The sequence below is a fragment of the Lottia gigantea genome (genome assembly GCF_000327385.1).
Source record: "Lottia gigantea unplaced genomic scaffold LOTGIsca_26, whole genome shotgun sequence".
In the NCBI taxonomy this organism is placed as follows: domain Eukaryota; kingdom Metazoa; phylum Mollusca; class Gastropoda; family Lottiidae; genus Lottia; species Lottia gigantea.
In genome coordinates this window covers 2,575,288-2,598,406 of record NW_008708797.1, presented here as the reverse complement: position 1 = coordinate 2,598,406, position 23,119 = coordinate 2,575,288, and the positions used below count along the sequence as shown (strand labels likewise).

The 23,119-nt window shown below is 30.7% G+C and overlaps 3 protein-coding genes across 3 annotated transcripts; 2 read left to right on the top strand and 1 right to left on the bottom strand.

Annotated features, from left to right (window-relative positions):
* Positions 1 to 45: 45 nt before the first annotated feature.
* On the top strand, positions 46 to 5,995 carry LOTGIDRAFT_215301 (hypothetical protein; the record flags this gene model as incomplete). The annotated part of the gene is made up of 10 exons (XM_009056073.1): positions 46 to 118; positions 370 to 464; positions 790 to 995; positions 1,214 to 1,324; positions 1,529 to 1,856; positions 2,800 to 3,003; positions 3,345 to 3,590; positions 3,961 to 4,143; positions 4,499 to 4,656; positions 5,058 to 5,995. 10 exons carry the CDS (start codon positions 46 to 48, stop codon positions 5,281 to 5,283), a joined length of 1,830 nt encoding a protein of 609 aa, XP_009054321.1. The 3' UTR covers positions 5,284 to 5,995.
* A 702-nt stretch (positions 5,996 to 6,697) lies between these two features.
* On the top strand, positions 6,698 to 8,307 carry LOTGIDRAFT_189008 (hypothetical protein). Its single transcript, XM_009056072.1, has 3 exons — positions 6,698 to 6,766; positions 6,945 to 7,700; positions 7,949 to 8,307. The coding sequence occupies exons 2-3, from the start codon at positions 6,969 to 6,971 to the stop codon at positions 8,135 to 8,137; spliced, it is 921 nt and encodes a 306-aa protein (XP_009054320.1). The 5' UTR covers positions 6,698 to 6,766; positions 6,945 to 6,968; the 3' UTR covers positions 8,138 to 8,307.
* A 209-nt stretch (positions 8,308 to 8,516) lies between these two features.
* On the bottom strand, positions 8,517 to 23,071 carry LOTGIDRAFT_215291 (hypothetical protein). Its single transcript, XM_009056071.1, has 23 exons — positions 22,542 to 23,071; positions 21,911 to 21,974; positions 21,592 to 21,696; positions 20,908 to 20,948; positions 20,748 to 20,799; positions 20,312 to 20,458; positions 17,161 to 17,256; positions 16,793 to 16,874; positions 16,324 to 16,477; positions 16,041 to 16,085; positions 15,592 to 15,678; positions 15,184 to 15,234; positions 14,613 to 14,671; positions 14,392 to 14,469; positions 14,106 to 14,177; positions 13,917 to 13,977; positions 13,558 to 13,627; positions 13,249 to 13,353; positions 12,882 to 12,953; positions 12,489 to 12,565; positions 12,302 to 12,400; positions 9,932 to 10,168; positions 8,517 to 9,899 (listed from the first exon to the last, which is right to left on the bottom strand). Exons 1-22 carry the CDS (start codon positions 22,656 to 22,658, stop codon positions 10,049 to 10,051), a joined length of 1,854 nt encoding a protein of 617 aa, XP_009054319.1. The 5' UTR covers positions 22,659 to 23,071; the 3' UTR covers positions 8,517 to 9,899; positions 9,932 to 10,048.
* Between the last annotated feature and the right edge of the window lie 48 nt (positions 23,072 to 23,119).

The following is a 23,119-nucleotide window of genomic DNA, read 5'->3' as shown; positions in this document are numbered from 1 at the left end:
GCAGGAATAGAACACCAATTACTATCAGTACAACAACAACTTGGTATGGAGAAAAAAATGAGACGAAAAAGTCAGAAGTTTTATCAAAAATTGATTGATCCTGTGAAAACATCTAAAGGTTTGTACAGAATGGAATAGATTATCATTTGTCACCATTATTTTGATATTACTTATTTGCTTCTTGCCTTCACTGAAATAAAAGTGAAGTATTGAAATTACTGTAATTATTGTATGGTGAGAAAACACACAGTCATACAAAAGGGAGCTCTCATGACTGACAGACACAGTCAATTCTACAGTTTGCCTCGCTACATATTACCACATATTTTTAGAACAAATTTTATTATAACAATGGTTATTAAATTGTAGATGATCAGAAAGGGGTAGCAATTCAAGTATTGAAAGATTTAGAAGAAATGACAAGGAAAGTTCATTTTCTCCAGTTGTGTCAAACTCACTTACAGGTAAGTACTTTTTTCAACATATAGAAATGATATAGTTATATAACTATCACCATGAAGATACATGGACTTAAAAACTATTAATTTAAAGTTTGGTCAGCATATTAAAAGTCTTCACTTTCTTAACTCTACAAAACGTTCAATTCTATTTAGAAGATCTATTCTGTTTATTGAACCAGATTAAACAAGGAATAACAAAAAGTGTATGTGACAGTCTGTTACAGATGTGTCCCTTCTACATTATCCCAATAAGATGCAGAACAGTAAAGTGTATACCTGTATGTTGTTTCATTTAGATTTTTTTCATTCATAATGTTTTATATTTCAGATGTTATTAGCAGAATTTAATGGTATTCATCTACAGTATTCCTATAGTTTATCATTAAATATAGTAAATGAGACATTATCATTAAAACCTTATCCAGAAAATCCTTTACTACAGTTTCAGTATATGGTAGATCCTAATTCTAATTGTGAGATACAAGTTTTACAAGCTGGTGAAACTCAAGCCTTAATGGCTTATCTTTTTATTACGTGAGTACATTGGACATAGTATAATTTATTTTAATAAATTTTAATTTGATTTCTTTAATATTTTAGATTTGATTTTGTTGTGAAATATACTGAGATTATAGTTTGTATTGCCACCACTTCTTGTATCTTTGTGATAATGAAAAATGTTGGTTGTATAGGTGATCAAACCTGAAAGTACTTGTTTTTTTATTATCCTATATCAAATGTTTCTGTTTCAGATGTGCTATAAGTAATGGTTTTATACACCAGTTTTTATATACTTATAGATATTTCTTATCATCTGATAGTCTATTAAACTTTATTATATATCGATATACTGCAGCTTCAAGGTAAATATATTTTTAGCAGTTTCACATGACTTATTGTTACATTCCTTTTCAGAGGACAAAACTGGACATCAAAAACTTGATATTTTGCAGTTGACTTTACCATTAGTGGAATTGTTTCCTGAATTGAAATTTTTTCAAACAGGAATTTATGCCACTAAAATTTAAAAATAAAATTCCTAAACACTGAAATTTTTTTCATTTCAGATCCGATTCCAAGGACCCTAGAATTCAGTGTATAAAACAGAGAGCTTTAGATATTCTCTATTATTGGATGGAAGGTTTTTATACCATAGATTTTCAGCAAAATAAAACATTGTTATTCCGACTGGAACAGTTTTTCATGACACAACTCTCTTATAATGATGATAAACAGGAATCTATCTCAGAACTTCTGCGACTTTGTTCCAATGGTTATAAAATTAAATTCAATAATTCTAATGATGAGAAAGATGAAGGAGAAGCCACATTATATTTAAAACTGGAATCACCTAAGAAGGTAGATATTGATTATAATCTTATAAAACTGTATTTTGTAATAGGGATGTATGAATATCTAAGATTATTAGATCAAGAAAGGTTACAGAATTTTCATCAAAATAGCATATTTCATCTGGCATATAAAAATCAAATTGTAAGATTCTGTTCACTGAATGAAATTTGAATTGCAATGTGAAACTTGGTGAAAGGTAAATATTGTGATTAATTTTATATCTAAGGTTAGAGAGACAATGAAAGAGGTAATATTTGTTTTTAGTTTACAAGTTTATTTTAGTTCCTTTTTGCTATTGTTTCCTTTTATCTAGTTCTAGCAAATGTTTTCACATCTTTACTTTTATCAACACTTTCAAATCATCAATAAATTTTACATGAACTTCTTGTTTTACCTTTATCACAATCATGATAAATATATATTTTAAATCAAGTATTAGAAAAGAAATCAACCTTTTATTTTGATCTAGGTGTACATGTAGTTAAATTCATTTAAATTATTGTTTTTTGGGCAGTGAATCATTTTTTTGCTTCATCCAAATGCTAGAATACATGTGAGCTGTTGTGGCTCAATGATTTAGATGCTTCCTAGGTCCATGGTTCAATCCCAGCAGGCCTATTGGTTTAAATAATACCTATTTCAACATGGTTTACAGCTGTTAGTGATACATGCATAAAATAGTCTGGTCATTTGGATTGGACAATAAACATAGCAGCATGTTTTACAGGATGTGCATTTGAAAGATCCCTATCATTCTTCGATAGTTGGAACTTGAAGAAAGAGTAGTCTAATGCCACTGTCCTGGCATTGTCCATCTTCATTTGCTAAATCAGTTGCAAAAAAGTATGATGTTTTTTTGATGTATAGAATACTTTTATATTTGTACTTAACTGAATATTTAGCTGTTGTTAATGAAACATGGATTAGATATCCTCGGGGATGAATTCAATAGTAACATTTTAAATAAAATTTTTGTCATTTTCAGTGGAATTCCTTCAAATCATTAACTAGAAGATCACCAGCTAAACGAGTCCAATCATTTAAAGATTTAACTAGTATAACTAAAGCTTGTAATAATAATGATATTGATGATGGATTTTACCCCAGAATAACAAAAAGAAATGATGCCTTTACATTATTAGATTATACACCACAAATATTAGTTGAACAGTTAACACTTATTACTCAGGTAAATACTTATCTTCTTACTATAGTTATCATGATTCCTTGTCACATGACTAATGATAGAAATGACATTGAAATTATTTGCAAATAAGAACCGAAACTTATCACTTTGAGTTGCAAGAAATATACAGTTTTGCAGGTTTTACATTTGATATGTTGAAAGTTCACTTATAATAATATCCGAACAATAAACTGAAAATAAGTCTGTATAATCTCCTAACCATGTATATCTACAGAGACATTCTAAGATTATCATAATTTCTTAGAAAGACTAAGATGTGTTTGTGAACTATATATGTTAAAGATGTTAATCAACGAGAGTTCAGTATTGTTTCTTTTCTTCAGGAAATATTTCAACAGTCACATCCAATACAATATTTAAATTCTAAAGCTAATGGAATATGTGTAGCTCTATCATTACCTGGTCTCTGTACACCATCTATGATACGAAGAAGAGAGAGTGGAGGTGAATCTAAAAATCTATTTCTTGGTCAATGGATGCCAAGTAAAATATTAGATGAATTGATCAGTTTATCACACAATATATCACAATGGGTTTCTGGTGAACTAGTAAGCTGTAGTAATCCTAAGGTTAGCACAAATTAACACTTCAATTATTTGATAAATGATTATAATTTTATCAATTGGTTGCACTTTTTTTTTGGATAAATTGTAACTAATTGAAAGAAATGAATGCAATCTAAATCTTTAAGATACCCTGACACCATAACAATTAACAGTTGCGTATGGCTGTGAATAATGAAAGTGGTCATGAGTAACAAATACAACTTATGATTCAGAGTTGTGTTTGAAACTTGTGACAGTTATTTTTATTCGCAACCTTAGGCAACTAGTGATCACAATGGTGTGAGGGCCCCTTAAAACTTTTTAAAATTAAAATTTTTTGTTTTTTTTAAATGAATGACTAAATTTAGTTAATCATGTTTCTTTATATCAATAGGCTCAGGTTCAACTACTGACTAAATTTATCAATGTGGCACAGATTAGTGAAGAAATACGTAATTATTCTCTGTGTGTATCAATTATTGATGGTTTAGAAAATGTGATAGTAAGACAATTACCAATATGGAGAAACATCTCTTCTAAATATATTTCAACAATGGAGACATTGTCGAAAATGAAGGTAAGAACTTCACTTAGTCCACATATAGGTGTAGGAAATGGGATGACAGTTAAACAGATTTGGAGCACACCACTGGTATTTTTTTTTAGTTCCATGATATAAAAGATGAGAATTCTTATCATGCAAATATTCTCAGCACTCCAACACCCTAAAATTTTGTTGATTTCTATGTCAATGATAAAACAAGAATATTACTTTGTGCTACCTCTTGCTGTTTAAAATATCATTTCTTGAGACACATAAATAAAACAGAAACAATTTAACAACTTTAATATCATATTGATTGTAAGATTAGAAATATGAATTATTTACTCTCGACTTAAATGTAGATTTAAAATGTTACTTTATATTTCAGTTGAAATTAAAGAGTGAGCCATTTTACTTAATACAAGATAGTAACTATACTTTATATCCTACCATACCATATACATTATACTTCTTACTACATGTACAACAAATAGAAATGGGCAGTTTTACATTAGCTAATGGCTTCATTAAATGGACTAAAATGAGGTATGTAATATAACTGGCGTCAGCTATGTAATAAGGGAACATAGTTTAGTTTGTATATGAATGGTCGGAATCCATTGTAAAAAATGGCAAATTACCTTTGTGAGTTACAGTAGAATTCTTTCCCATAAATTTTATCAATATTGAGAACATTTTCAAGATGATGGAATATCGACCTACTCTGAGCACACTTTTTGCATAACTGTCTAGGGCTCAATTAATGCTGTCAGCTTGTGTTAGTTGTAGGACCTATTGTCACAGCTGGTTTTGAAATGAGAATTAACATTGCAGATGACCCTTTTTTAATCACCATTGACCTTGTAACATTGCAGCATTTTGACAGGTTGATTAACTTGAAGTTTGTTTTTTAATGAAATCTAATTTTTGTTAACTTTTAATTTCAGAACTATCTGCCAACTTATCGATCAAATAAGAATATTTAGATCTAATGAATATGGTTTTGAACCAAATTTTGATATTCAAGACAATTTACTACAAAGAATGGAAGAATTTCTTCATTTAGATATTCAAGCTATAGCATCACAAAATGATACCAATTTTCGACGTATGTCAACTGGTGGTTTACAGTCTGTTCTACGCAAGATGAAAGATAAACTCGGTAAACCATAAAAACTTGTGATGAGTTTATCTTTAAGACTGGACTTGTGATTAGTGTAATTCGGACTATTAAGTCATGAAGGAAAAATCATGGGAATCAATTCTCTGTAAACAATTATAGTAAATAAGTTTGACATTTGATTATTTGTTAATAGATATTTGAAGTGCTGTTATCCCTTTATTATCAAATGACATATATGCTATATCTTTGTAATTCAATTTATTAACTGGAATAATGTGGTCATGAGTTGAAATTTAGTGTGAAATAAATAACAATGATCTGATAAATACGTGCTGTATAATGTGGTCATGGGTTGAGATTTAGCGTGAAATACATAAAAATGATCTGATATTTACGTGCTGTATAATGTGGTCATGGGTTGAGATTTAGTGTGAAATAAATAACAATGATCTGATAAATACGTGCTGTATAATGTGGTCATGAGTTGAGATTTAGCGTGAAATACATAAAAATGATCTGATATTTATGTGCTGTATATTGTGGTCATGGGTTGAGATTTAGCATAAAATACATAAAAATGATCTGATATTTACTGCTGTATATATAGAACTGGAATATGACTATTGATATTATTTGAGATTTATTTATTTTTATATTGAATTGTATTTAAAGTATTATTTTGGAATCTGTGATATTGTTTATTTCTTGTGATGACATCTTTATTGATCTATATTGACTGAATAAAATCTAAGTCATACAGACATTTTGTTTTTACAACCATTTTTTTGAGATATTACATTAAGTTTCTGCTATATCCCTACAATGCTAATGTCATCAACATTCAGAATCTAGTTAGAGAAGCTAAAGAGTGTTACTTATTCATATTTTACACAGGAAGTGTAGACTTGTAGTACTAACTACTACTTAGCCCAAATGCCTTAAAGTAAGGGGTAATTAACCTGTTTATGGTTTGTTATCTGAGATCATGAATCCTATGGAGTTCAATGGAAAAGAATTAACCGAACAAAAACCTAGGCAGGGTATTATGTGTAAGAAAAAATTATCCTGTGGCATTTGTTGTCTGATAATATTGTAAATTTTCAAAATAACTGTAAGGAAAAAAATACATGAAAAATTTTAATGAGATTGTTTTCACAGGGCATTAGTTGTCTGATAATATTGTAAATTTCCAAATAACCATAAGGAAAAAACATACATGTACATGAAAAATTTTAATGAAGTTGTTTTTGCAGGGCAAAAAATGAAATTTTATATATGTTTTTCAACTCAGGAAGGAAAACAGGACTGTAATAACCTTTTAAATCAATTTCAACATCCAAAGATAGCTACAATTAGTTGTTGTTTTGTGGTGTGAAAGGTTTTTAAGTTACTCCCCTTGCAATGGTTTTTAATGAAGGAGGTAAAAATAGTATTTTGTTTACAATATGGCGTCTTCCTAGCAATAATTTTTAGTAAATCAAGATTGCTTCTAATGAACTAACAGTTGCAGGTTTGAAGATCCATTGATCTGAGGTAAAAAATAAACTTTGTTGTAGTTAATTGAATTTCTTTACTCATTTCACCCAAAGTTGGAATACATTTTTAATATTAGATATTGCTGTTTTTTGGTCCACAATATTATAAAGTTTGATAATTCTACATGTACTTTAATAAGAAAATATATAAATTACATCCTTTTACTTATTTTCAGCTTGTTGTAAGATATGAAATATAAATGGATCTGCTAGAAATAGAGAAATTAGTAATGCAAGCAGCAATGAGAGGAGATGAAATTGTGAATTTAAGTCATCGAGGTATAACTATCATAACAGACAGTTTACGCAAACTTGTAAATACTAAAAAATTATCTTTAAATGACAATAAATTGTTGATGCCTCCAACAGAACTTAGTGCTATGACCAAATTAGAGGAACTTGTCTTAGACCATAATCAGTTGACTGTATTTCCACCTGGAGTTGGAAAATTGAAAAATTTAATGTATCTCAGTATATGTTACAATCCCCTAGGAATGCTTCCTTCAGACATTGGACAATTAACGTCACTTACACAATTGTGGTTAGTAGAATGTCAACTTATGAATATTCCACGTGAAATAGGGAATTTGCACAATTTAGAAAAATTGAGTTTAAGATGCAATAATTTGTCATCTTTTCCTAAAGAGTTTTATAAATTACAAAAACTACGTTGGCTGTGTTTTGCTGAGAACTACTTTCAAGAGTTGTCATCAGAACTTGCGAATCTGACATCATTAAGTTATGTGAATATGAATCATAATCGTTTTGAAGATATTCCTGAATGTTTTAGTGAGTTACCTAAATTAACTAGTTTAAATATGAAAGGTAACTATATACAGACTGTTAGTGATGATATGTTATTAAGTTTATCAAACTTAACCAAGTTTGATTTAAGAGACAATCAAATAGTCACCAAACCTACACATTGGAAGGTAAGATATTCAGTCATTTATAGTGAAGGATATCATTGTGTCCTTATTCATATTAGATTTAATTTACACGATGGTTTCGTCACTGTCGCAATAGACAAGTGCTACCTATGTTGGTTTCAGTACATCATTATTATATTAATTATATTTATGGAGTAAGATTTGAGAAGATATTGAGTATATTGAATATCATTTCATATTTGTAACCAATATGTAATATTTGAGTGTTAAGTTGTATCATGAACTTTCAGGGTTTAGAGTACATACTAATAGGTGAAACAGGGTCTGATATTATATCAGCCGACTCCGATTCAGAAGGTAGATTTAAGGTAATGAATGATACAAGTACAGATAATGAAAGTAATAATTTAGATGAGGAAAGTGAAGAATGCTGTGAAGAATGCTCTGAAGAAGAAAATACATTCCAGAAAGAAGACTAAATATACTAAAAAAAAGTATCTTTCACCCATGGAATTCAAAGTCAGCATTATATTATTATGTGTTCTGATACAAGTTATGTTATTGTTTTTCTACAGAAAAAGATTGATTTTGGTTATTCTTTTGTTCTGTGTTTAGGCTCACCAATAAAGATGATACATATTTTATAATGATTAAAGCTTTGGTTCTTAAGCATCTATTTATTAACACAGGTTCACTTTGTGCTGTAAAAAGAGGTTATAGAATTATGGAGTCCTTCAATTACTTAGTAAATGAATACTTACGATGATGCTCAAACAGTTATGCTGCATATACAGATAGCCCGGCCATTACAATGATAGGTTTTTTGCATTTGGCTTTCTGTATAAAAAATGATCATATCTTGTAAAAATTTCACATTTATTTACATTCAGATATATTTATGACAATTACTCTGGTTATCAAAACTTTGTTCAAAAATGATTGAAATAGTTAAATGAAATTTCAGTGATAGCTAAGTAACAATAACAAAGAATAGACAACATATGAATGAGTGAAATTAATGAGACTTATTGTATCACAGATGTGTCAGTGGAGTTCAGAGGTTTACATAGGTTTGTACATAAATTCTACATAAAATAGGCCAAAATCATTGAATAACCCGTATTTTTAAAATGAAAGAAGGGAATACCAGTCAACTCGTCTACGTCAACAAGGAGATACATTGTTGTGGTTGGCTAATACATGTTCTATAAATAGATCATTTATTCCCAGACATAAGAACCATGGATATAATTATAGGATGTCTGTCTCGTGAATGTAATCTTATGGCAGAAAACATGGCCTGTCTACCCCAGTCAAACTTCTTAAACTTTTATTCCCTCTGTCAAACAATATAACCTGAATTAAATACGATTTTCATAGAAATGTGATGTTTTACTTAAATATTGAAATAAGGTCACAATAAGTTTTAACGGTATTGTTTTGATTAATAAATATTTATAGAAAGTGCTCAACGTTGTAGCTTTAATTGCATCTTTAAGATTTGTGTGCCATACATAACAAAATATCATAAAGTGTACTACCATTATTGATAAAAAATCTGACTTAATCATCATGCATACAAATACAAGATCTAGAATCATGCTATAATTATATATAGTTCTAGAATCATTCTGTAACTATAGGCTACACTTCTGAATTATGTGGTAATTATGGACTACAGTAAAGTAAGTTCTAGGATCATGCTGTTATTACAGACAATTCTAGAATCATGCACCACAGTTCTAAAAATTATGCTGTAGTTATAAGCCACACTTGACTTCTAGAATCATGCGGTAATTATACATCAAACTTCTATAATCATGCTGTAATTATACAGCACACTTTAGAATCATGCTGTAATTTTAAACCACACTCAAGAATCATGATGTTATTATACACCACACTTCTAGAATCATGCTGTAATTAAAGAACACACTCAAGAATCATGATGTTATTATACATCACACTTCTAGAATCATGTAATTATAGACCACACTCAAGAATCATGATGTTATTATACAGCACACTTCTAGATTCATGTAATTATAGACCACACTCAAGAATCATGATGTTATTATACACCACACTTCTTGAATTATGCTGTAATAAAAGACCACATTCAAGAATCATGATGTTATTATACAGCACACTTCTAGATTCATGTAATTATAGACCACACTCAAGAATCATGATGTTATTATACACCAACTTCTAGAATCGTGCTATAATTATACACCACAGTTCTAGAATCATGCTATAATTATACACCACACTTCTAGGAATCATGCTATAATTTTTACACTACACTTATAAAATCATATCGTAATTGTTAACTACTATATAGACATTAGGCTTCAATGGTTATAATGAAGACAGTGATGAGAGCTTGTTTAACCAATAGGTTGAGTAGACTTGATTAACCATTTCTTAGCTTCATGCCTTCCTTGTTTTTCCATTTCTTCTCCTACAACTTGTTGACAGAATGAATGATAATCATTTATCCAATTAATCTGGAAAAAACAAACAAATAAACCTTATGTTACAGAGACAGGAAAAATATGTTCAAAACACTGCAAGTTTAGACTCCAAGGTTTGATTTGTGGTAACAGTACAGTCAAGTAACCTAATTTCGTGCTAACCTATTTTTCGTGGATTTCCGGAAATGATTAATTATTTATATGTGCGACCTCGTGCGACCTCTGCATTTGCTTGTTTTGATAAACATGGGTTTTCTGTACAATATCAGCTTGTAGAATGAATTCAGTAGTTTCAAGCATAGTAAAATGTATTAAAGTATACTTTGACAAATACAAAATGGCGGATTTCAGATATTACCAAACGTCACCATTTTTTATCGGCCGAATTTCCTTATAATCCCAAGCGGTAATCGGAATTCCAAGTGTCGTCTGCTGTTGTTGTCCAACGAATTAAGTCACGTGATCAACTAGCAGATTCCGTGCATACATGTGTACAGGTCGGGAAAAAAATCTGGAGATTTGCCTTGAAAAATCTGGAGATTGGGTGAAAAGTCGGGAGATTTTTCCAAAGCGCGTAAATTCGTGATTTGAAACTCCAACTTGATCGTTTTTTTCATTTTTTTTTCAAATAAGCTTTAAGCCTTGTAAATTAATTAAATTGATCATAGGCCTACATGACACAGTTAAAATTAACAATCTATAATTATGGATAATTCTAGAAATAGTGCCTTATATTTCAAATTTAGGGGCCCAAAAAAAAATTTGATTTTATCATTCTTCAGTAGGCCCTATTGATTGAATCAAAATAATGTCAAGGTGAAATGATGTTTGAAAACAAGAAAGCAAGCATGATCCCAGCCCTCTAAATTAAATGGTACCGGTAGGCCTACATGTAATACCATATTAAAAATCAGTATGTTCTGAAAGCAATATTTATTAAATAATATGAACTGGCAATGTTACTTTTTCCAAAGGTGTAGTTCATGACATCTTAAATATCTCCAGTCCGATCATTAAATACTTCTCCTGCAACACTCTCACGAAGTATTGAATTGAATTTTCCGCTTCCATTTTGACGTTCTTCAGAATGGAAAGTAAGCCCGTTATGCAGGCAATCAAATGGATGTTTACAGGCTACAGTAAAATTACAAAACGATTTTATGAAACGAAGTTTGAGTTTACATTAGAATTAGACATCCAGTCGCATATGATAATCTACCGATAATGAAAAATAATTCTGAAACGACGTCTATGTTATATAGGCCTATTATAGTCCTGGCAGATTGGCACTGACGGTATAAAATACTGAGAAGACTTCAAGATTTCGTTTTTTAGTAAAAGTAGGGCTACCGTAAAATTTATTATAAAAGCGAAAGTAGAATTTACCGGATGTTGTTATAAAAAGTGTGTCACGTGGGCTTAAAATACACATTATTGGGTGAAAATAGATCAAATTACCATCTTAATTGGGGGATTAATTAATCAGGCAATGATAATATTATTACGTGATGAGATTAACGCGTGTTACTGGCAATTAAGATACAAGTGATGATAGATATTTTGTTGATTTATGGTAGAGAATTTGAACGTTGAAAACGGTAGGTCCCGTGAAAATTTGATCAGGAAAAAAAACAAAAATCGGTAGAATCGGGTATCCCGCCGGTAGAGCGGTAGACAACATGCAAAAGCGGTAGAAACCCGACAACATCGGTAGATTACACATGTATGATTCCGTGTCGGCAGAAAATTTCTATCGAACACAAAGTGGACCATACGCTTATATTGTTTCAGTGACTTTTAGCAATAAATCACGCTACATGTCTTATTTTGTCCGTCCGTTCTTTGAAGGAATTGTCGATAGTTATAATGAATTGATATTAAAGATAAATACTAAGAGAAGTTAATTATACCACTAGGTATGCATACAACGTGTTTTTCTGACTTATTTAGAGATAACATCTTTTGAACCAACTGCAAAATCAAAGCATATCACATTCTGAATTTTACATCTTATGTCTGGGTTTTAGTTTTATCTTGATTATGACATTAAAGCCACAAATGCAAAAATGGCCAGAATTCAAATTGTTAACATTCCTGTCAGAAATTTACAACATAATAAGTCAAACTTTAATATTTATTAGATATGAAAAAACAAGATACACCTACTTCTTTTTCTGTCAATAACTTGGGATCAATTAAAGATGTTTGTAAGGGAACTGGTGTTATGGTTTCAAATGTTAAAAATCCTTTATTCTTAAAATCATACTGAAACAAAATAACAACAAATATGAAAACAAATCCTTTTTCAGTAATCAGAAGAAATCAGTTTTAAAATGTCAGTAAGAGCCTTTACCTTAGTCTCAGCTTTTTGAACTAGAATTAAACTCTCTATTCTTACTCCAAAATCTCCATCTTCATAATATCCTGGCTCTACAATGAAAAGTGTGTTGTGGTCACAGACAATTGTTTAAATTTTCTTCAAAAAAAAATTACAAAAAATATAAGCTTAGCATAAAATAACACATACATTGACTCAGCAAATGGGATCACTTACAAAACTAAGGCAAATGGGAAAACCAATTTGCACAGTCGGGTAATGTGTTCTCGAAGGATAAAAATGTCACACATGGCTGGTGACACCAACCCAATATCATTATATAACATATTTTTTGCAGATGAAATTTGGTAATTGAATAAAATAACAATTTAAAATGTTAGTCTTAAAATGGACATAATGTCAACCTACCATTAGACAATACCATTCCTTCTTGTAAAGCTACGTCTGCTAATGATACTTTAGAACTAATACCACAAGGACCTATGAAATATAAATAGAATACAGTCAAACTTGAGGAGGCTGCTTAGTTGAAGTGTGATGCTGAAGAATATGAAACAATATAACAATAACAATTATTTCTGTTAATTTGTGACTTCATATTGTTATCAAAATCTCCACAAATATTATTCAGTTTATTCCATTTAGTTTACAGAACTGTTAGGGTAGGCAGATATTCTTGGTAAACCAATTGCATTTAAATTGGCTGCACAGTAACAAGAGCTGTCTTCAGAGTATGGTTCAGTAAATAGAGAAGAGAATATAAAAAAATATACACCTTCATGTACATTAAGAAAATGGCCTACACCATGCCCAGTACCATGTAAATAATCTAAACCAACATTCCATAATGATGTTCTAGCAAGGGTATCTAACATATGGCCTGCAAAAGTTGTAACATTTTTTTAAACAAACTTATTCTGAATAAGAAATTTATTCTCAAATCTTCATGACGCAAAGCTTCCTTTACTGACCATTGGCTACTGCATATTGTCATGATAAATTAATTTTTGATTATAAATAAGAATTACTTTCTAGGATGTCACCATAAAACTCATTTCAATACAAAGATAAATAAGTATTGTACCTTTTACTCCATTAGGAAATATGACTGTTGCTAAGTTAATATGACCTTTCAATACTCTAGTAAAACATTCCTAAAAATATAGATCAAAATATATCCAGGAACTGACAGTTACTATCAATATACTTAATAGATAATATATTTTCCAAAATTTAAGTTTTGTCATATGATATAAGGAAACGAAAAGGGTACAGTTGATATGCTACGTATGATAGTTATAAAAATTCTGCTTTTTACAGAACTGAAAATGTACAATAAAGAATTTAAGTTTATCAAAAATAAATCGAATTACAAAAAAATAAATTTGTACGCAATAAGAAATTGAGTTACTTTGAAAGAAATATTTAGAATGAAAATTTTACCTTTTGATACTGAGTAGGTATACCTAAATGAAGTGTTCTAGTTGTATCTGTTGTTCCATCTCTAGAAATTTATTAACAGGTTAGTTATAGTATGATTAAATGAAATGTATGATTCACTCTGGATTTTTTTGAGAAAGTCAAGTTTATGTCTTGAATCAATGGTCGAAATGATAAAAGAAGATAATTTACCTATATTGGGCACCTGAATCACACAGATAGATCTGATCTGTAGTTATTGCTTTATCAGATTCAGGGGACGGTCTGAAATAAAAGACGATTATAGCAAAAATTTTCATAAATATACATGCATACATCTGCACATGGCAAAGGCAAGTAGTATCCAATTTTACTGATAGGTAGATCACTACAAGTTTTAAATGCTTGAATCTTTTGTTATCTACATTGCACATTATCTACACAATTCTTCTGATTACAATCCTGTCTCTTAAATTTAGTGATTAAAAATGCCACTCACTTATAATGTATGACAGCACCATTGGATCCAGAACTTGAAATAGTATCAAAACTTAAACTAACAAATTCTGCTTGTTCCCTGCAAAACATTGACAAATTTATTCATTTAACATCTATGTATTAATTACCTTTAAATATTTTCATGAAAATGATATTGGTCTCTGGGTTTATTCTGATAAATTTTATCAATGCTGAAACTAGCAGAAATGTTAGATAGAATACCTTCTGAACTGCTCTAGTTTATCAGCAGCTTTTATTTCTGTTAAATTACCAGATTTAACCTGTAAATAAACCATTTCTGGATGTAATTTATATAACATGAATATTACCCTGGTATCATGGGGAATAAATGAGAGAGTTTGGGATAATAATAAAACAGGACAAGCACATACAGCCTGATATGAGGAAACTTAGACTGATAAAAAGACTATCTATTTAGTCTACATATAAATATAAATATACTGTTTTAATAAGCAGAATTGACTTAATGTCTCAGTATCAAGATAGTTATTATTATCCATAAAACATCTATCTTGCCACTATTATTGGCCTGTCATTTACTTAATTACATGTACAAATAACCTTAAGTTGGATTTTCATTTTGAAAAGTCACAGAGGCAGCTTGAATCGAATCTATTCAGTCAAATGAATTGTACACTTTAAATAGGGAATATTTGTGGATGAAAAAAAAGAAAGCTGTCTTTGGAAAGAATATGCCAAAATTATGATCAGTAGTCAGGTAAGTTGAGTCAAAAGGTGATCATGATAAATTCCTATAAAAGAAAAGACTTACTTCCTTTTCTAACCATCTAAAATATTCACATAGGGCTACAGCATCTCGTATCTATATACAGAAAATATCTATATAATTACATACATACACTCTCTAAGCTTATATACTTTCCTTTTTAAAATTCAACATCAATTTATATTGATTTACAATTAAGATACCACCTTACAACCTTTAATACAAGGTATCTTACATACCTATCTAGCTCCAACACAAAGACTGTAAATGTATGAATGCCTACACCTATAACAGTTTTTACTGTTAAAATAAATTTTAGTATATATCCCTCATTTACAATAATAAAATATTTTCACTTTTAAGATGATGTATTTCTATCTATCATTTTATGTTGAGTTGAGACAAGTTTTTAAACAATAATGTAAACTATCATTATCATAGAAAATAAATTACCTGAGCATTTTTCATTCCTTTAATTTCAGTTTTATTTTTAACAGATTTTAATAGAGCAACTGGGGACGGTTCCACAAGTCTTTTTGACTGAAATCAAAATGTTATTCATTGGAAAAAGTTCTGAAATCAGGGACTGCAATAGTACAATTCTTGTACTATGTCAAACCAAATATATCGATTTCACACCAATAAATTTTATCCATACCATGTCTGGACTATTTACAGCACAATTTACGAAACTAATGAGTTGAAGCAAACCAATTGTAAATTTTTGAGAGTTCTCCGTATGGATGAAAATCTTCTGATGTGCATACCTAACCTGTAAGTAGTTTTCCATCAGCCTACAAAATTTCAAATATTATAGTTGATTGCTGGGTATGTCAAATAAAAGTAATAATTATGTTGAAACATCAAATTCAAAGTGTAAAACTGAAATGAGTAAATCTAACCTTAGGTATTGCACTGTGTAAGGCATAACTAGATTTATCGCTGATCTGTAATGTATAATCAAAATTATCAACATATTAATATATAGCCAATCACATGCCAACTACACACAAAATTATTCAATGTTATCATGGGCATCCAAAATATTTTCCTTTGCATTTTAGCAAACAAAATGATACAATTCAAAATTCATAGAAATCATCCAAAATATTAAAATTTCAGATTAATTAACCAGAAATCAATTTACTTGCAGCCTTTATCAAGAACCAAATCCACAGATCTTACCCAGATTTTTTTCTCGGCACTTTGATGAAGTTTAGCAAGAAAATCTTTAATACTGTTATAGTCATGTTTAATAACTAGGGCGCCATTGCTGGTATCAGATAACTCTAAATGTTCTGACACACCATTTTCTAATTTACTATCATCAATAAACAAACTGGAATAAAAAACACGTTGACAAATGATACGCAATAACAGAACTATAGCACATTGAATCCTTACATGATTCAATTGATTGGTCACAGCATAGCACAGCATTCTAATCTAGTTCTAGTCGGTGTGTACAAGTCAAGGTGACCGTAAATCTTGTCTTGACATTATCCAGTTGTTCCAGCTGTAAATGGGTATGGATATGTTATTCAAGATCAATACCAAGAGGTTTGGCCAAGAACCAGCTGGTAGACAGAATCCTTCTGAAGTTATTATCCTTGCAAAAAATTATTGTCTTTTTAAAATAGAATCCGTAACTTACTGTACTTTATCAGTAGTAACTACTGTATAGGCAAAAAATACAGGATTATAGACAATATCAGATCCTCTTAAATTAAATAACCCTGAAAAACATATTATTACAAGAACTACATTTTACTGTTAAGGTGGTTGTCAATGTGCAACTTGAAAAGCAAGACAGTGGTATAACCTCATAAAGAACATAAGCTTTTATAACAAATATAAAAATTGTTTTAAAAACATAAAAATGCTTTAAATATGATATATTTCATTTGATTGTGGCTGTTAATGTTAGCAATTAGGCAGTATCTTCCAAAGAGTCACCAATATACAAATTCTTTGTTGTAACATTTTAATTCTAATTACTCAGCAGTTAAACAAAATACTTACAAGCTATTTCATCAAGAGCTGTTAAAACAAACGCTACTGATTTTTTTTCTGTTAATTTGCTTTGAATTTTTTTCACTTTTTCTTGCCAACTTAACCCTGTAATGAAGTATGTCAGCAATATAATAATACTAATTATAACTAAATAGAGAAATTTTCTTGTTTATTGCAGGGCGTTCGGAAGCGAACGCCCTGCTTTGTTTTCGTATTGATTTTTTTTTTTTTTTTTTTTTTTTTTTCCGTCCACGGCAGGCCGGTTTTCTCGGAAACGGCAACAGGTACGGGAAAACGGACTTCGTGGCGTTTCGTAACTCGTGGCTAATCCCAGCTTAAATGTAAAATGAAAATTTTCTGAGCAACATTACGCAATGTTGCAACAAACGGAAAATGGACTCTAGAGGGCGTGTTTATCAACCGATTTTGATCGGGTTTTCTGCATCGTATTTCTTGTAACAAAGGACAAATGATAGCAGTTGAAAATTTTCGATTTTCGAAAATTCGTTCATTACTTTTTTTTGCCGTAATTAATCAGAAAATACTATTTCGGTTGTAGTTTGGTGGATTGACTTGAAACTCACATAGTGTAGACTGCCAGCATAGTGGAATAAAAGCACACATTCAAAATTTTTTTATCACTTCCGGTTTCGATGTTAGTACTTCCGGTGGTATCACTTCCGGTGAAATTGAGTTATGTCCAAAATAATTTATGCATTATATTACTAGCCTTAATACAAACTTATTTAACTAAAAAAAATCGCACCGGAAGTAACATGTAGGCCGCCATTTTGGTTTGCCTCATTTTCCAGAAATTGCTATTCAGAGGCCATTTATCATCTGATTTGCATAACTCTTGTGTCATACGATACGTTTAATGTCTGTCTACAAAAAATGGGAAGCATAATTTTGATTTTCGGTTTTGCCTTTTTTGTACGACCTGATGTTGTTTTTCAAAGATTGAAGGCTTATAACTCATGACCTTGACCTTTGATGACCTTTATATTGACTATGTCGATAAAGGCTGTCCTTGACCTTCTCATGACCTTTTGGGTCAAACAACAACTTCTGATTTTATAGGGGTCTAAATATGGTCAAAATGACATTTTTGCAGTGCTGTATCTCAAACCCTAATTGATTTAGCGCCATACCACTTTCAGATTATTAATGCACTTAATAAATGGTTACAATTCATGTGGCATTTGATGATGTCAGAGTCACATTAAAGGAAATGTTGCAATTTCCTTAAATCTTTAAATGGGTCTATCAAAGGAACTTGGCCTCGGATGACGTTGATATTTACATTAATGTTTACTATTGACTTCAGCTTTTACATGATGCTAATATTTTTTGTGTCCGACACGTGGTTTCGGTTTTATGGGTGTCACTGAAAGTTGATTCTGCATCTTTAAAGCGTCCTCACATGTGCCCTATTAGAGGTAGAGAAATAATTCTGTCGGATTCAAAATGCTGAGATCCTGCGCTTTCCAATGATATATAACATGCATGCCTTACATGCAAATTCAAAACCCCATTCACTTAACATGGGACTATTATTAGATAAATCGGCTAATTAGATTAACCTGGCTGTCAACCCCAATATTAATCAAAGTTTAAGTAGTTTTAAAGAGACCCTGCCTTCTATATTTCTTTAAAATGTTTTGTGTCCAGTTAAGGTATATAAATAAGCTCTAGGATGGATTGAACAGTGTTATACTGTAAGTTAAGCTTCCGGAAGCACATTAAAGGGATACCTCCACTTAATTTATCAACTTTCTTATTTCTTATCCGATTTTCATCAAACTTGGAATGTATGTGTATAATCAAATTCTAAATTTCATGGAACAATCGAATTTGCTAAGTGCGCATGCGCATTGCCAACTTTCTTATTTATTATCCAATTTTCATCAAACTTGGAATGTATGTGTATAATCCAATTCTAAATTTGATGGAAATATTAATTTTTGTTTTGCGCATGCGTATTACCAACTTTCTTATTTCTTGTCCGAATTTCATCAAAATTGGTATGTATGTATATAATCCAATTCTAAATTTGATGGAAATATTGAATTTTTACTGTGCGCATGCGCATTACCAACTTTCTTATTTTTTATCCGAATTTCACCAAACTTGGTATGTATGTGTACAATCCAATTCTAAATTTGATGGAAATATTGAATTTTTGTTGTGCGCATGCGCATTATAAACTTTCTTACTTCTTATCCGAATTTAATCAAACTTGCTATGTATGTGTATAATCCAATTATAAATTCAATGGAAATAACCAATTTTTGTTGTGTGCATGCGCATTACCAATTTTCTTATTTTTTATCCGGATTTCATGAAACTTGGTCTTTATTAATTGACAAACATTCTTTTATTCCTAGTCAATATACTTTAAACTCCAGGCACTTTTGGATATTTGAATTTAGAGATGCAGAAAAGTATTTACATCAATGTAATTGCAATAGACTATCTTTGTATGTACCTCAATGTCGTAACACGCCCAGCATCAGTACTGTTATTAGAACAGTTCTAGTATATTATTAGTTAGAAATTTAAAAGTTGGAATTCATATCCATTTTCTTCTTGTCACAAGTGACTTAGAGACTGGTTACAAAATAAATTACAGCCATTATAATCATCTTTTAGCCAATTTGGATTTTACTCAAAAATCATATGGAAATGTTTTTCTCTGACGATTTAAGGTGCGAGTCTGATATTTTTATTGCCAAATAGAGTCTTGTCCAGAGTTTCACCGACTGGCACGGGCACAAACTTTCCAGTAAGTCTATTTCCACTACGTCGATAATCACATGCGGGGCATGCAACTGATTGGATGATGACGGTCTGTCTTTCAGATGAAAAATCTATTGGAGACAATTATCAAACTTGTTTGATATTATAAATCCTGTCTGGAACGCGATAATCTTGACATGGAAGCATAGGCAAACACAAGATTTTACTCAAGACTCTAATTGGTGACAAAAATCTCCAAACAAGACCACTCGTGTGCAACTTAAGCAATTATGCAAATTTTTCTGTATAAGTGGATATTTCAACACAAATATGCATGCTATCAGTACTGAACAATAATTAAATGTTATACGAGGTATGTAGATTTAGGTTTCTTCTTGCCCTTAATAATAATAACAATTACCTGTATATGTGTCTGACAATATTATAAGATTATTGTTTGGTGGAGGAGGTTGTACATCATTCCATACAATATCAACTAAATTCTTATCAACAGCTATCAATGTATGACCATTAGTTTTCAATGACTTCTCTAATGGTTTCCACTTTTCTAGAATCATATAATAAGATTGTAATAACATAAACCAGTGTCTGTGAAAATCAAATGTCTAATTATAGAGTGGCACTTTAGATGATTTATAGGCTAAAAATTAACATAAGATTTGCTGTTATTGAGAACATGATAATGTGAGTTCTAGACACATGTATCATAATATTTTTCCCTTTATAAATTGTCATATTCCATAAACTTTTAAGCTTGAAAAACATCATGTATTTTTAAATAAATTCAGATTAGTTAAAACAGTTTGATGCATTAGATATTATCAAATTTAGCTTACCAAGAGATAACATGAAAGGATCTGCTCCAACACTACCCCCTACTGGTAATATCTGAAAATATAAAAAAATATGATTAGTTTTCAAATACACTGTCTATTTAAAATCAGTATCCTAATACATCATCTTTATAATATGATAGAGAAAAAAAGAGAATCTTACCTTTGTTAACCAGTCAGCTTGAGTTGGGGTTTCCTTTAAACCTGAATTATATATTACATTAAAAAATTTAATGTTTTACAAGTACAAGCCAAATTACAATTTACTATTCCATCGGAGTTCATTTAATTATGTATTTTTACTAGTATCTTTTAAGGTTGCAAAAGAAAATTTAAAACAAAATTTTGATTGATGATGTTTGAGTGAAACACAATTACAATGTTATGTTTGATGAAAAACAATATCTTCTATACCTGTGGTTCCCATCTGGGGTGTTTTCACCCCCTGGGTTGTGGGACTTAGGTATAAGGTGTGTGGCCAACTGGTGTAGGAGAAGAATTTGTTTTGAACTGAGAGAGAACCTAACATTATCACATGCTGGAAATGTGAATGAAACAATTTTTGGGGGTGTGAAAGGTCTAGGTGATTGCTCCAGGGGTGTGAAGGCTGAAAAAGGTTGGGTAACACTGTTCTTTAGCTACAGCTTTTTCTACAGACTTAATTCTAATAGACAGATAAGCACTCAAGGTAGAAATTAATATGTTATTTGTAACAAAGTTAAAAGTGTGGAGCTTATATCAAATGATCCTTCTTACTTTTGCTAAATTGCTGTATATCGCGAAAGAAAAATGGCATTAAAATGTGTTTCATTACAAAATAAAAGACAGAGGATTTAAAAATACTTACCATCTTTCATCAATGTCCAATTTGAATCCAGTTGTTTCTCAGCTTGCAAAAAATATCTACCATCAACCCATAATGCAGCTTGAGTTTCAGTAATAATGGCTGTACCTGTTACACAATTTAAATACTAATAAATCTAGATCTAATGATACCTTAGACAATTTAGCACTTTCCACGTGTCACCATCTAGAATTCCTAAAGACACCTCTTTTCTTCAACTCTTTTTCGGAGATAAGAGTTCACATATTTCACATAGTCTTCATTTGTGATCAGTTTTTTTCATTTATTTCCAAAGTGCCATAAAAGGTTAGAAAAATGTTACCTGCAGATCCTGTAAAGTTACTGATATAATCTCTTCTTTTATCGTGATCAGAAACATATTCACTCTGAAATTTACAAACTCTGACTATGAATGTTGTCAAGTCTGTTCCCTAATGTTCTTGACTAACACTAAACAATTCTTTAGGATATACAATTTGTACATGTGATGAAAAGGATGCCTAGGATATCTAGATCAAATTCAAATTCAATCATCTTCATTATATCATTAACAGCTTTTCTATAGATTCAGGTTTCATTACATCAGTATCCAGTTTAAACAGTAACACGTCAATACGGTAACAAATTTGAATGGTCAAAACAGTCTACTTTATATAGGATTGTTGCCAAACAATCATTTTTTGGGGAGCTTGTTTTGAATTTTTCTCGTGAAGGAATCCGAAAAGATGCACCCTAACATACTCTAATGCCCTAGTTCTCAACCTTTCATATTATTTGTGCCCCCTCTTCCCAACAATACACGATCAAGGAGTCTATATTCCAATTGAATTCCATAATATATCTGTTAGGCAATAAAATATTTTCTTTGAGGGAACCCCATGATGTGCTCCAAGGTATTCCCAGGGGGGTTTTAATACCCCAGGTTAGAAACAAGGGTAAATAGTCTATCTTACCTGGTGGGCATCTCCAGTGGGTATAATGTAGGCATGAATTGGTTCACAAACATACTTAGTATTTTTCATCAAGCTCCTTATCTTTGACAAAATAACAGCTGTGTTCTTGACACTCATTTTAAACTGTTCTCTTAGTATATGACAGAAATTGTTTAATACAATATATTATACTATCAATAACTATCAAATGGAGCAGTTTATCAGGACAGTTATCCTTAAAATAAAAGCTTGTCAAATCAAATAAAAAGAAAACAAAGAAAAAGTAAAATAGCCTAGCCTTATTGATTGTGGTCTGAAAAATTAGATCTATCAAGCATTAAACAAGTTTTAGATTCGATTTAAGCAAAAAACAACAACCAAAAAACGATGGTTGAATATCTTAAAACGACTGTATGACATGTATCACCCTCGGTAAGTTTGCAAGCAAGTTGTCAGTGGCTAGAGACAAATCTCGGGGAATTAGTTCCTATGCAAATATTTTCTAGCTTTTGGATCCAAGCTTTCAAGAAAATTATTGGATAGAGTTGTCCTTCCTTACGATTCTATATCCGTTTCCTGTTTACACCGGAAGCTTTCTT

Excerpts from the sequence above, each read along its gene's own strand:
- LOTGIDRAFT_189008 (XM_009056072.1), top strand. The coding sequence starts at position 6,969 with ATGGATCTGCTAGAAATAGAGAAATTAGTAATGCAAGCAGCAATGAGA. Across the intron at positions 7,701-7,948 it reads CCAAACCTACACATTGGAAG|GGTTTAGAGTACATACTAAT; the intron begins GTAAGATATTCA and ends ATGAACTTTCAG.
- LOTGIDRAFT_215291 (XM_009056071.1), bottom strand. The coding sequence starts at position 22,658 with ATGAGTGTCAAGAACACAGCTGTTATTTTGTCAAAGATAAGGAGCTTG. Across the intron at positions 21,697-21,910 it reads TAACTTTACAGGATCTGCAG|GTACAGCCATTATTACTGAA; the intron begins GTAACATTTTTC and ends ATTGTGTAACAG. Across the intron at positions 12,954-13,248 it reads TTTTCTTAATGTACATGAAG|GTCCTTGTGGTATTAGTTCT; the intron begins GTGTATATTTTT and ends TATATTTCATAG.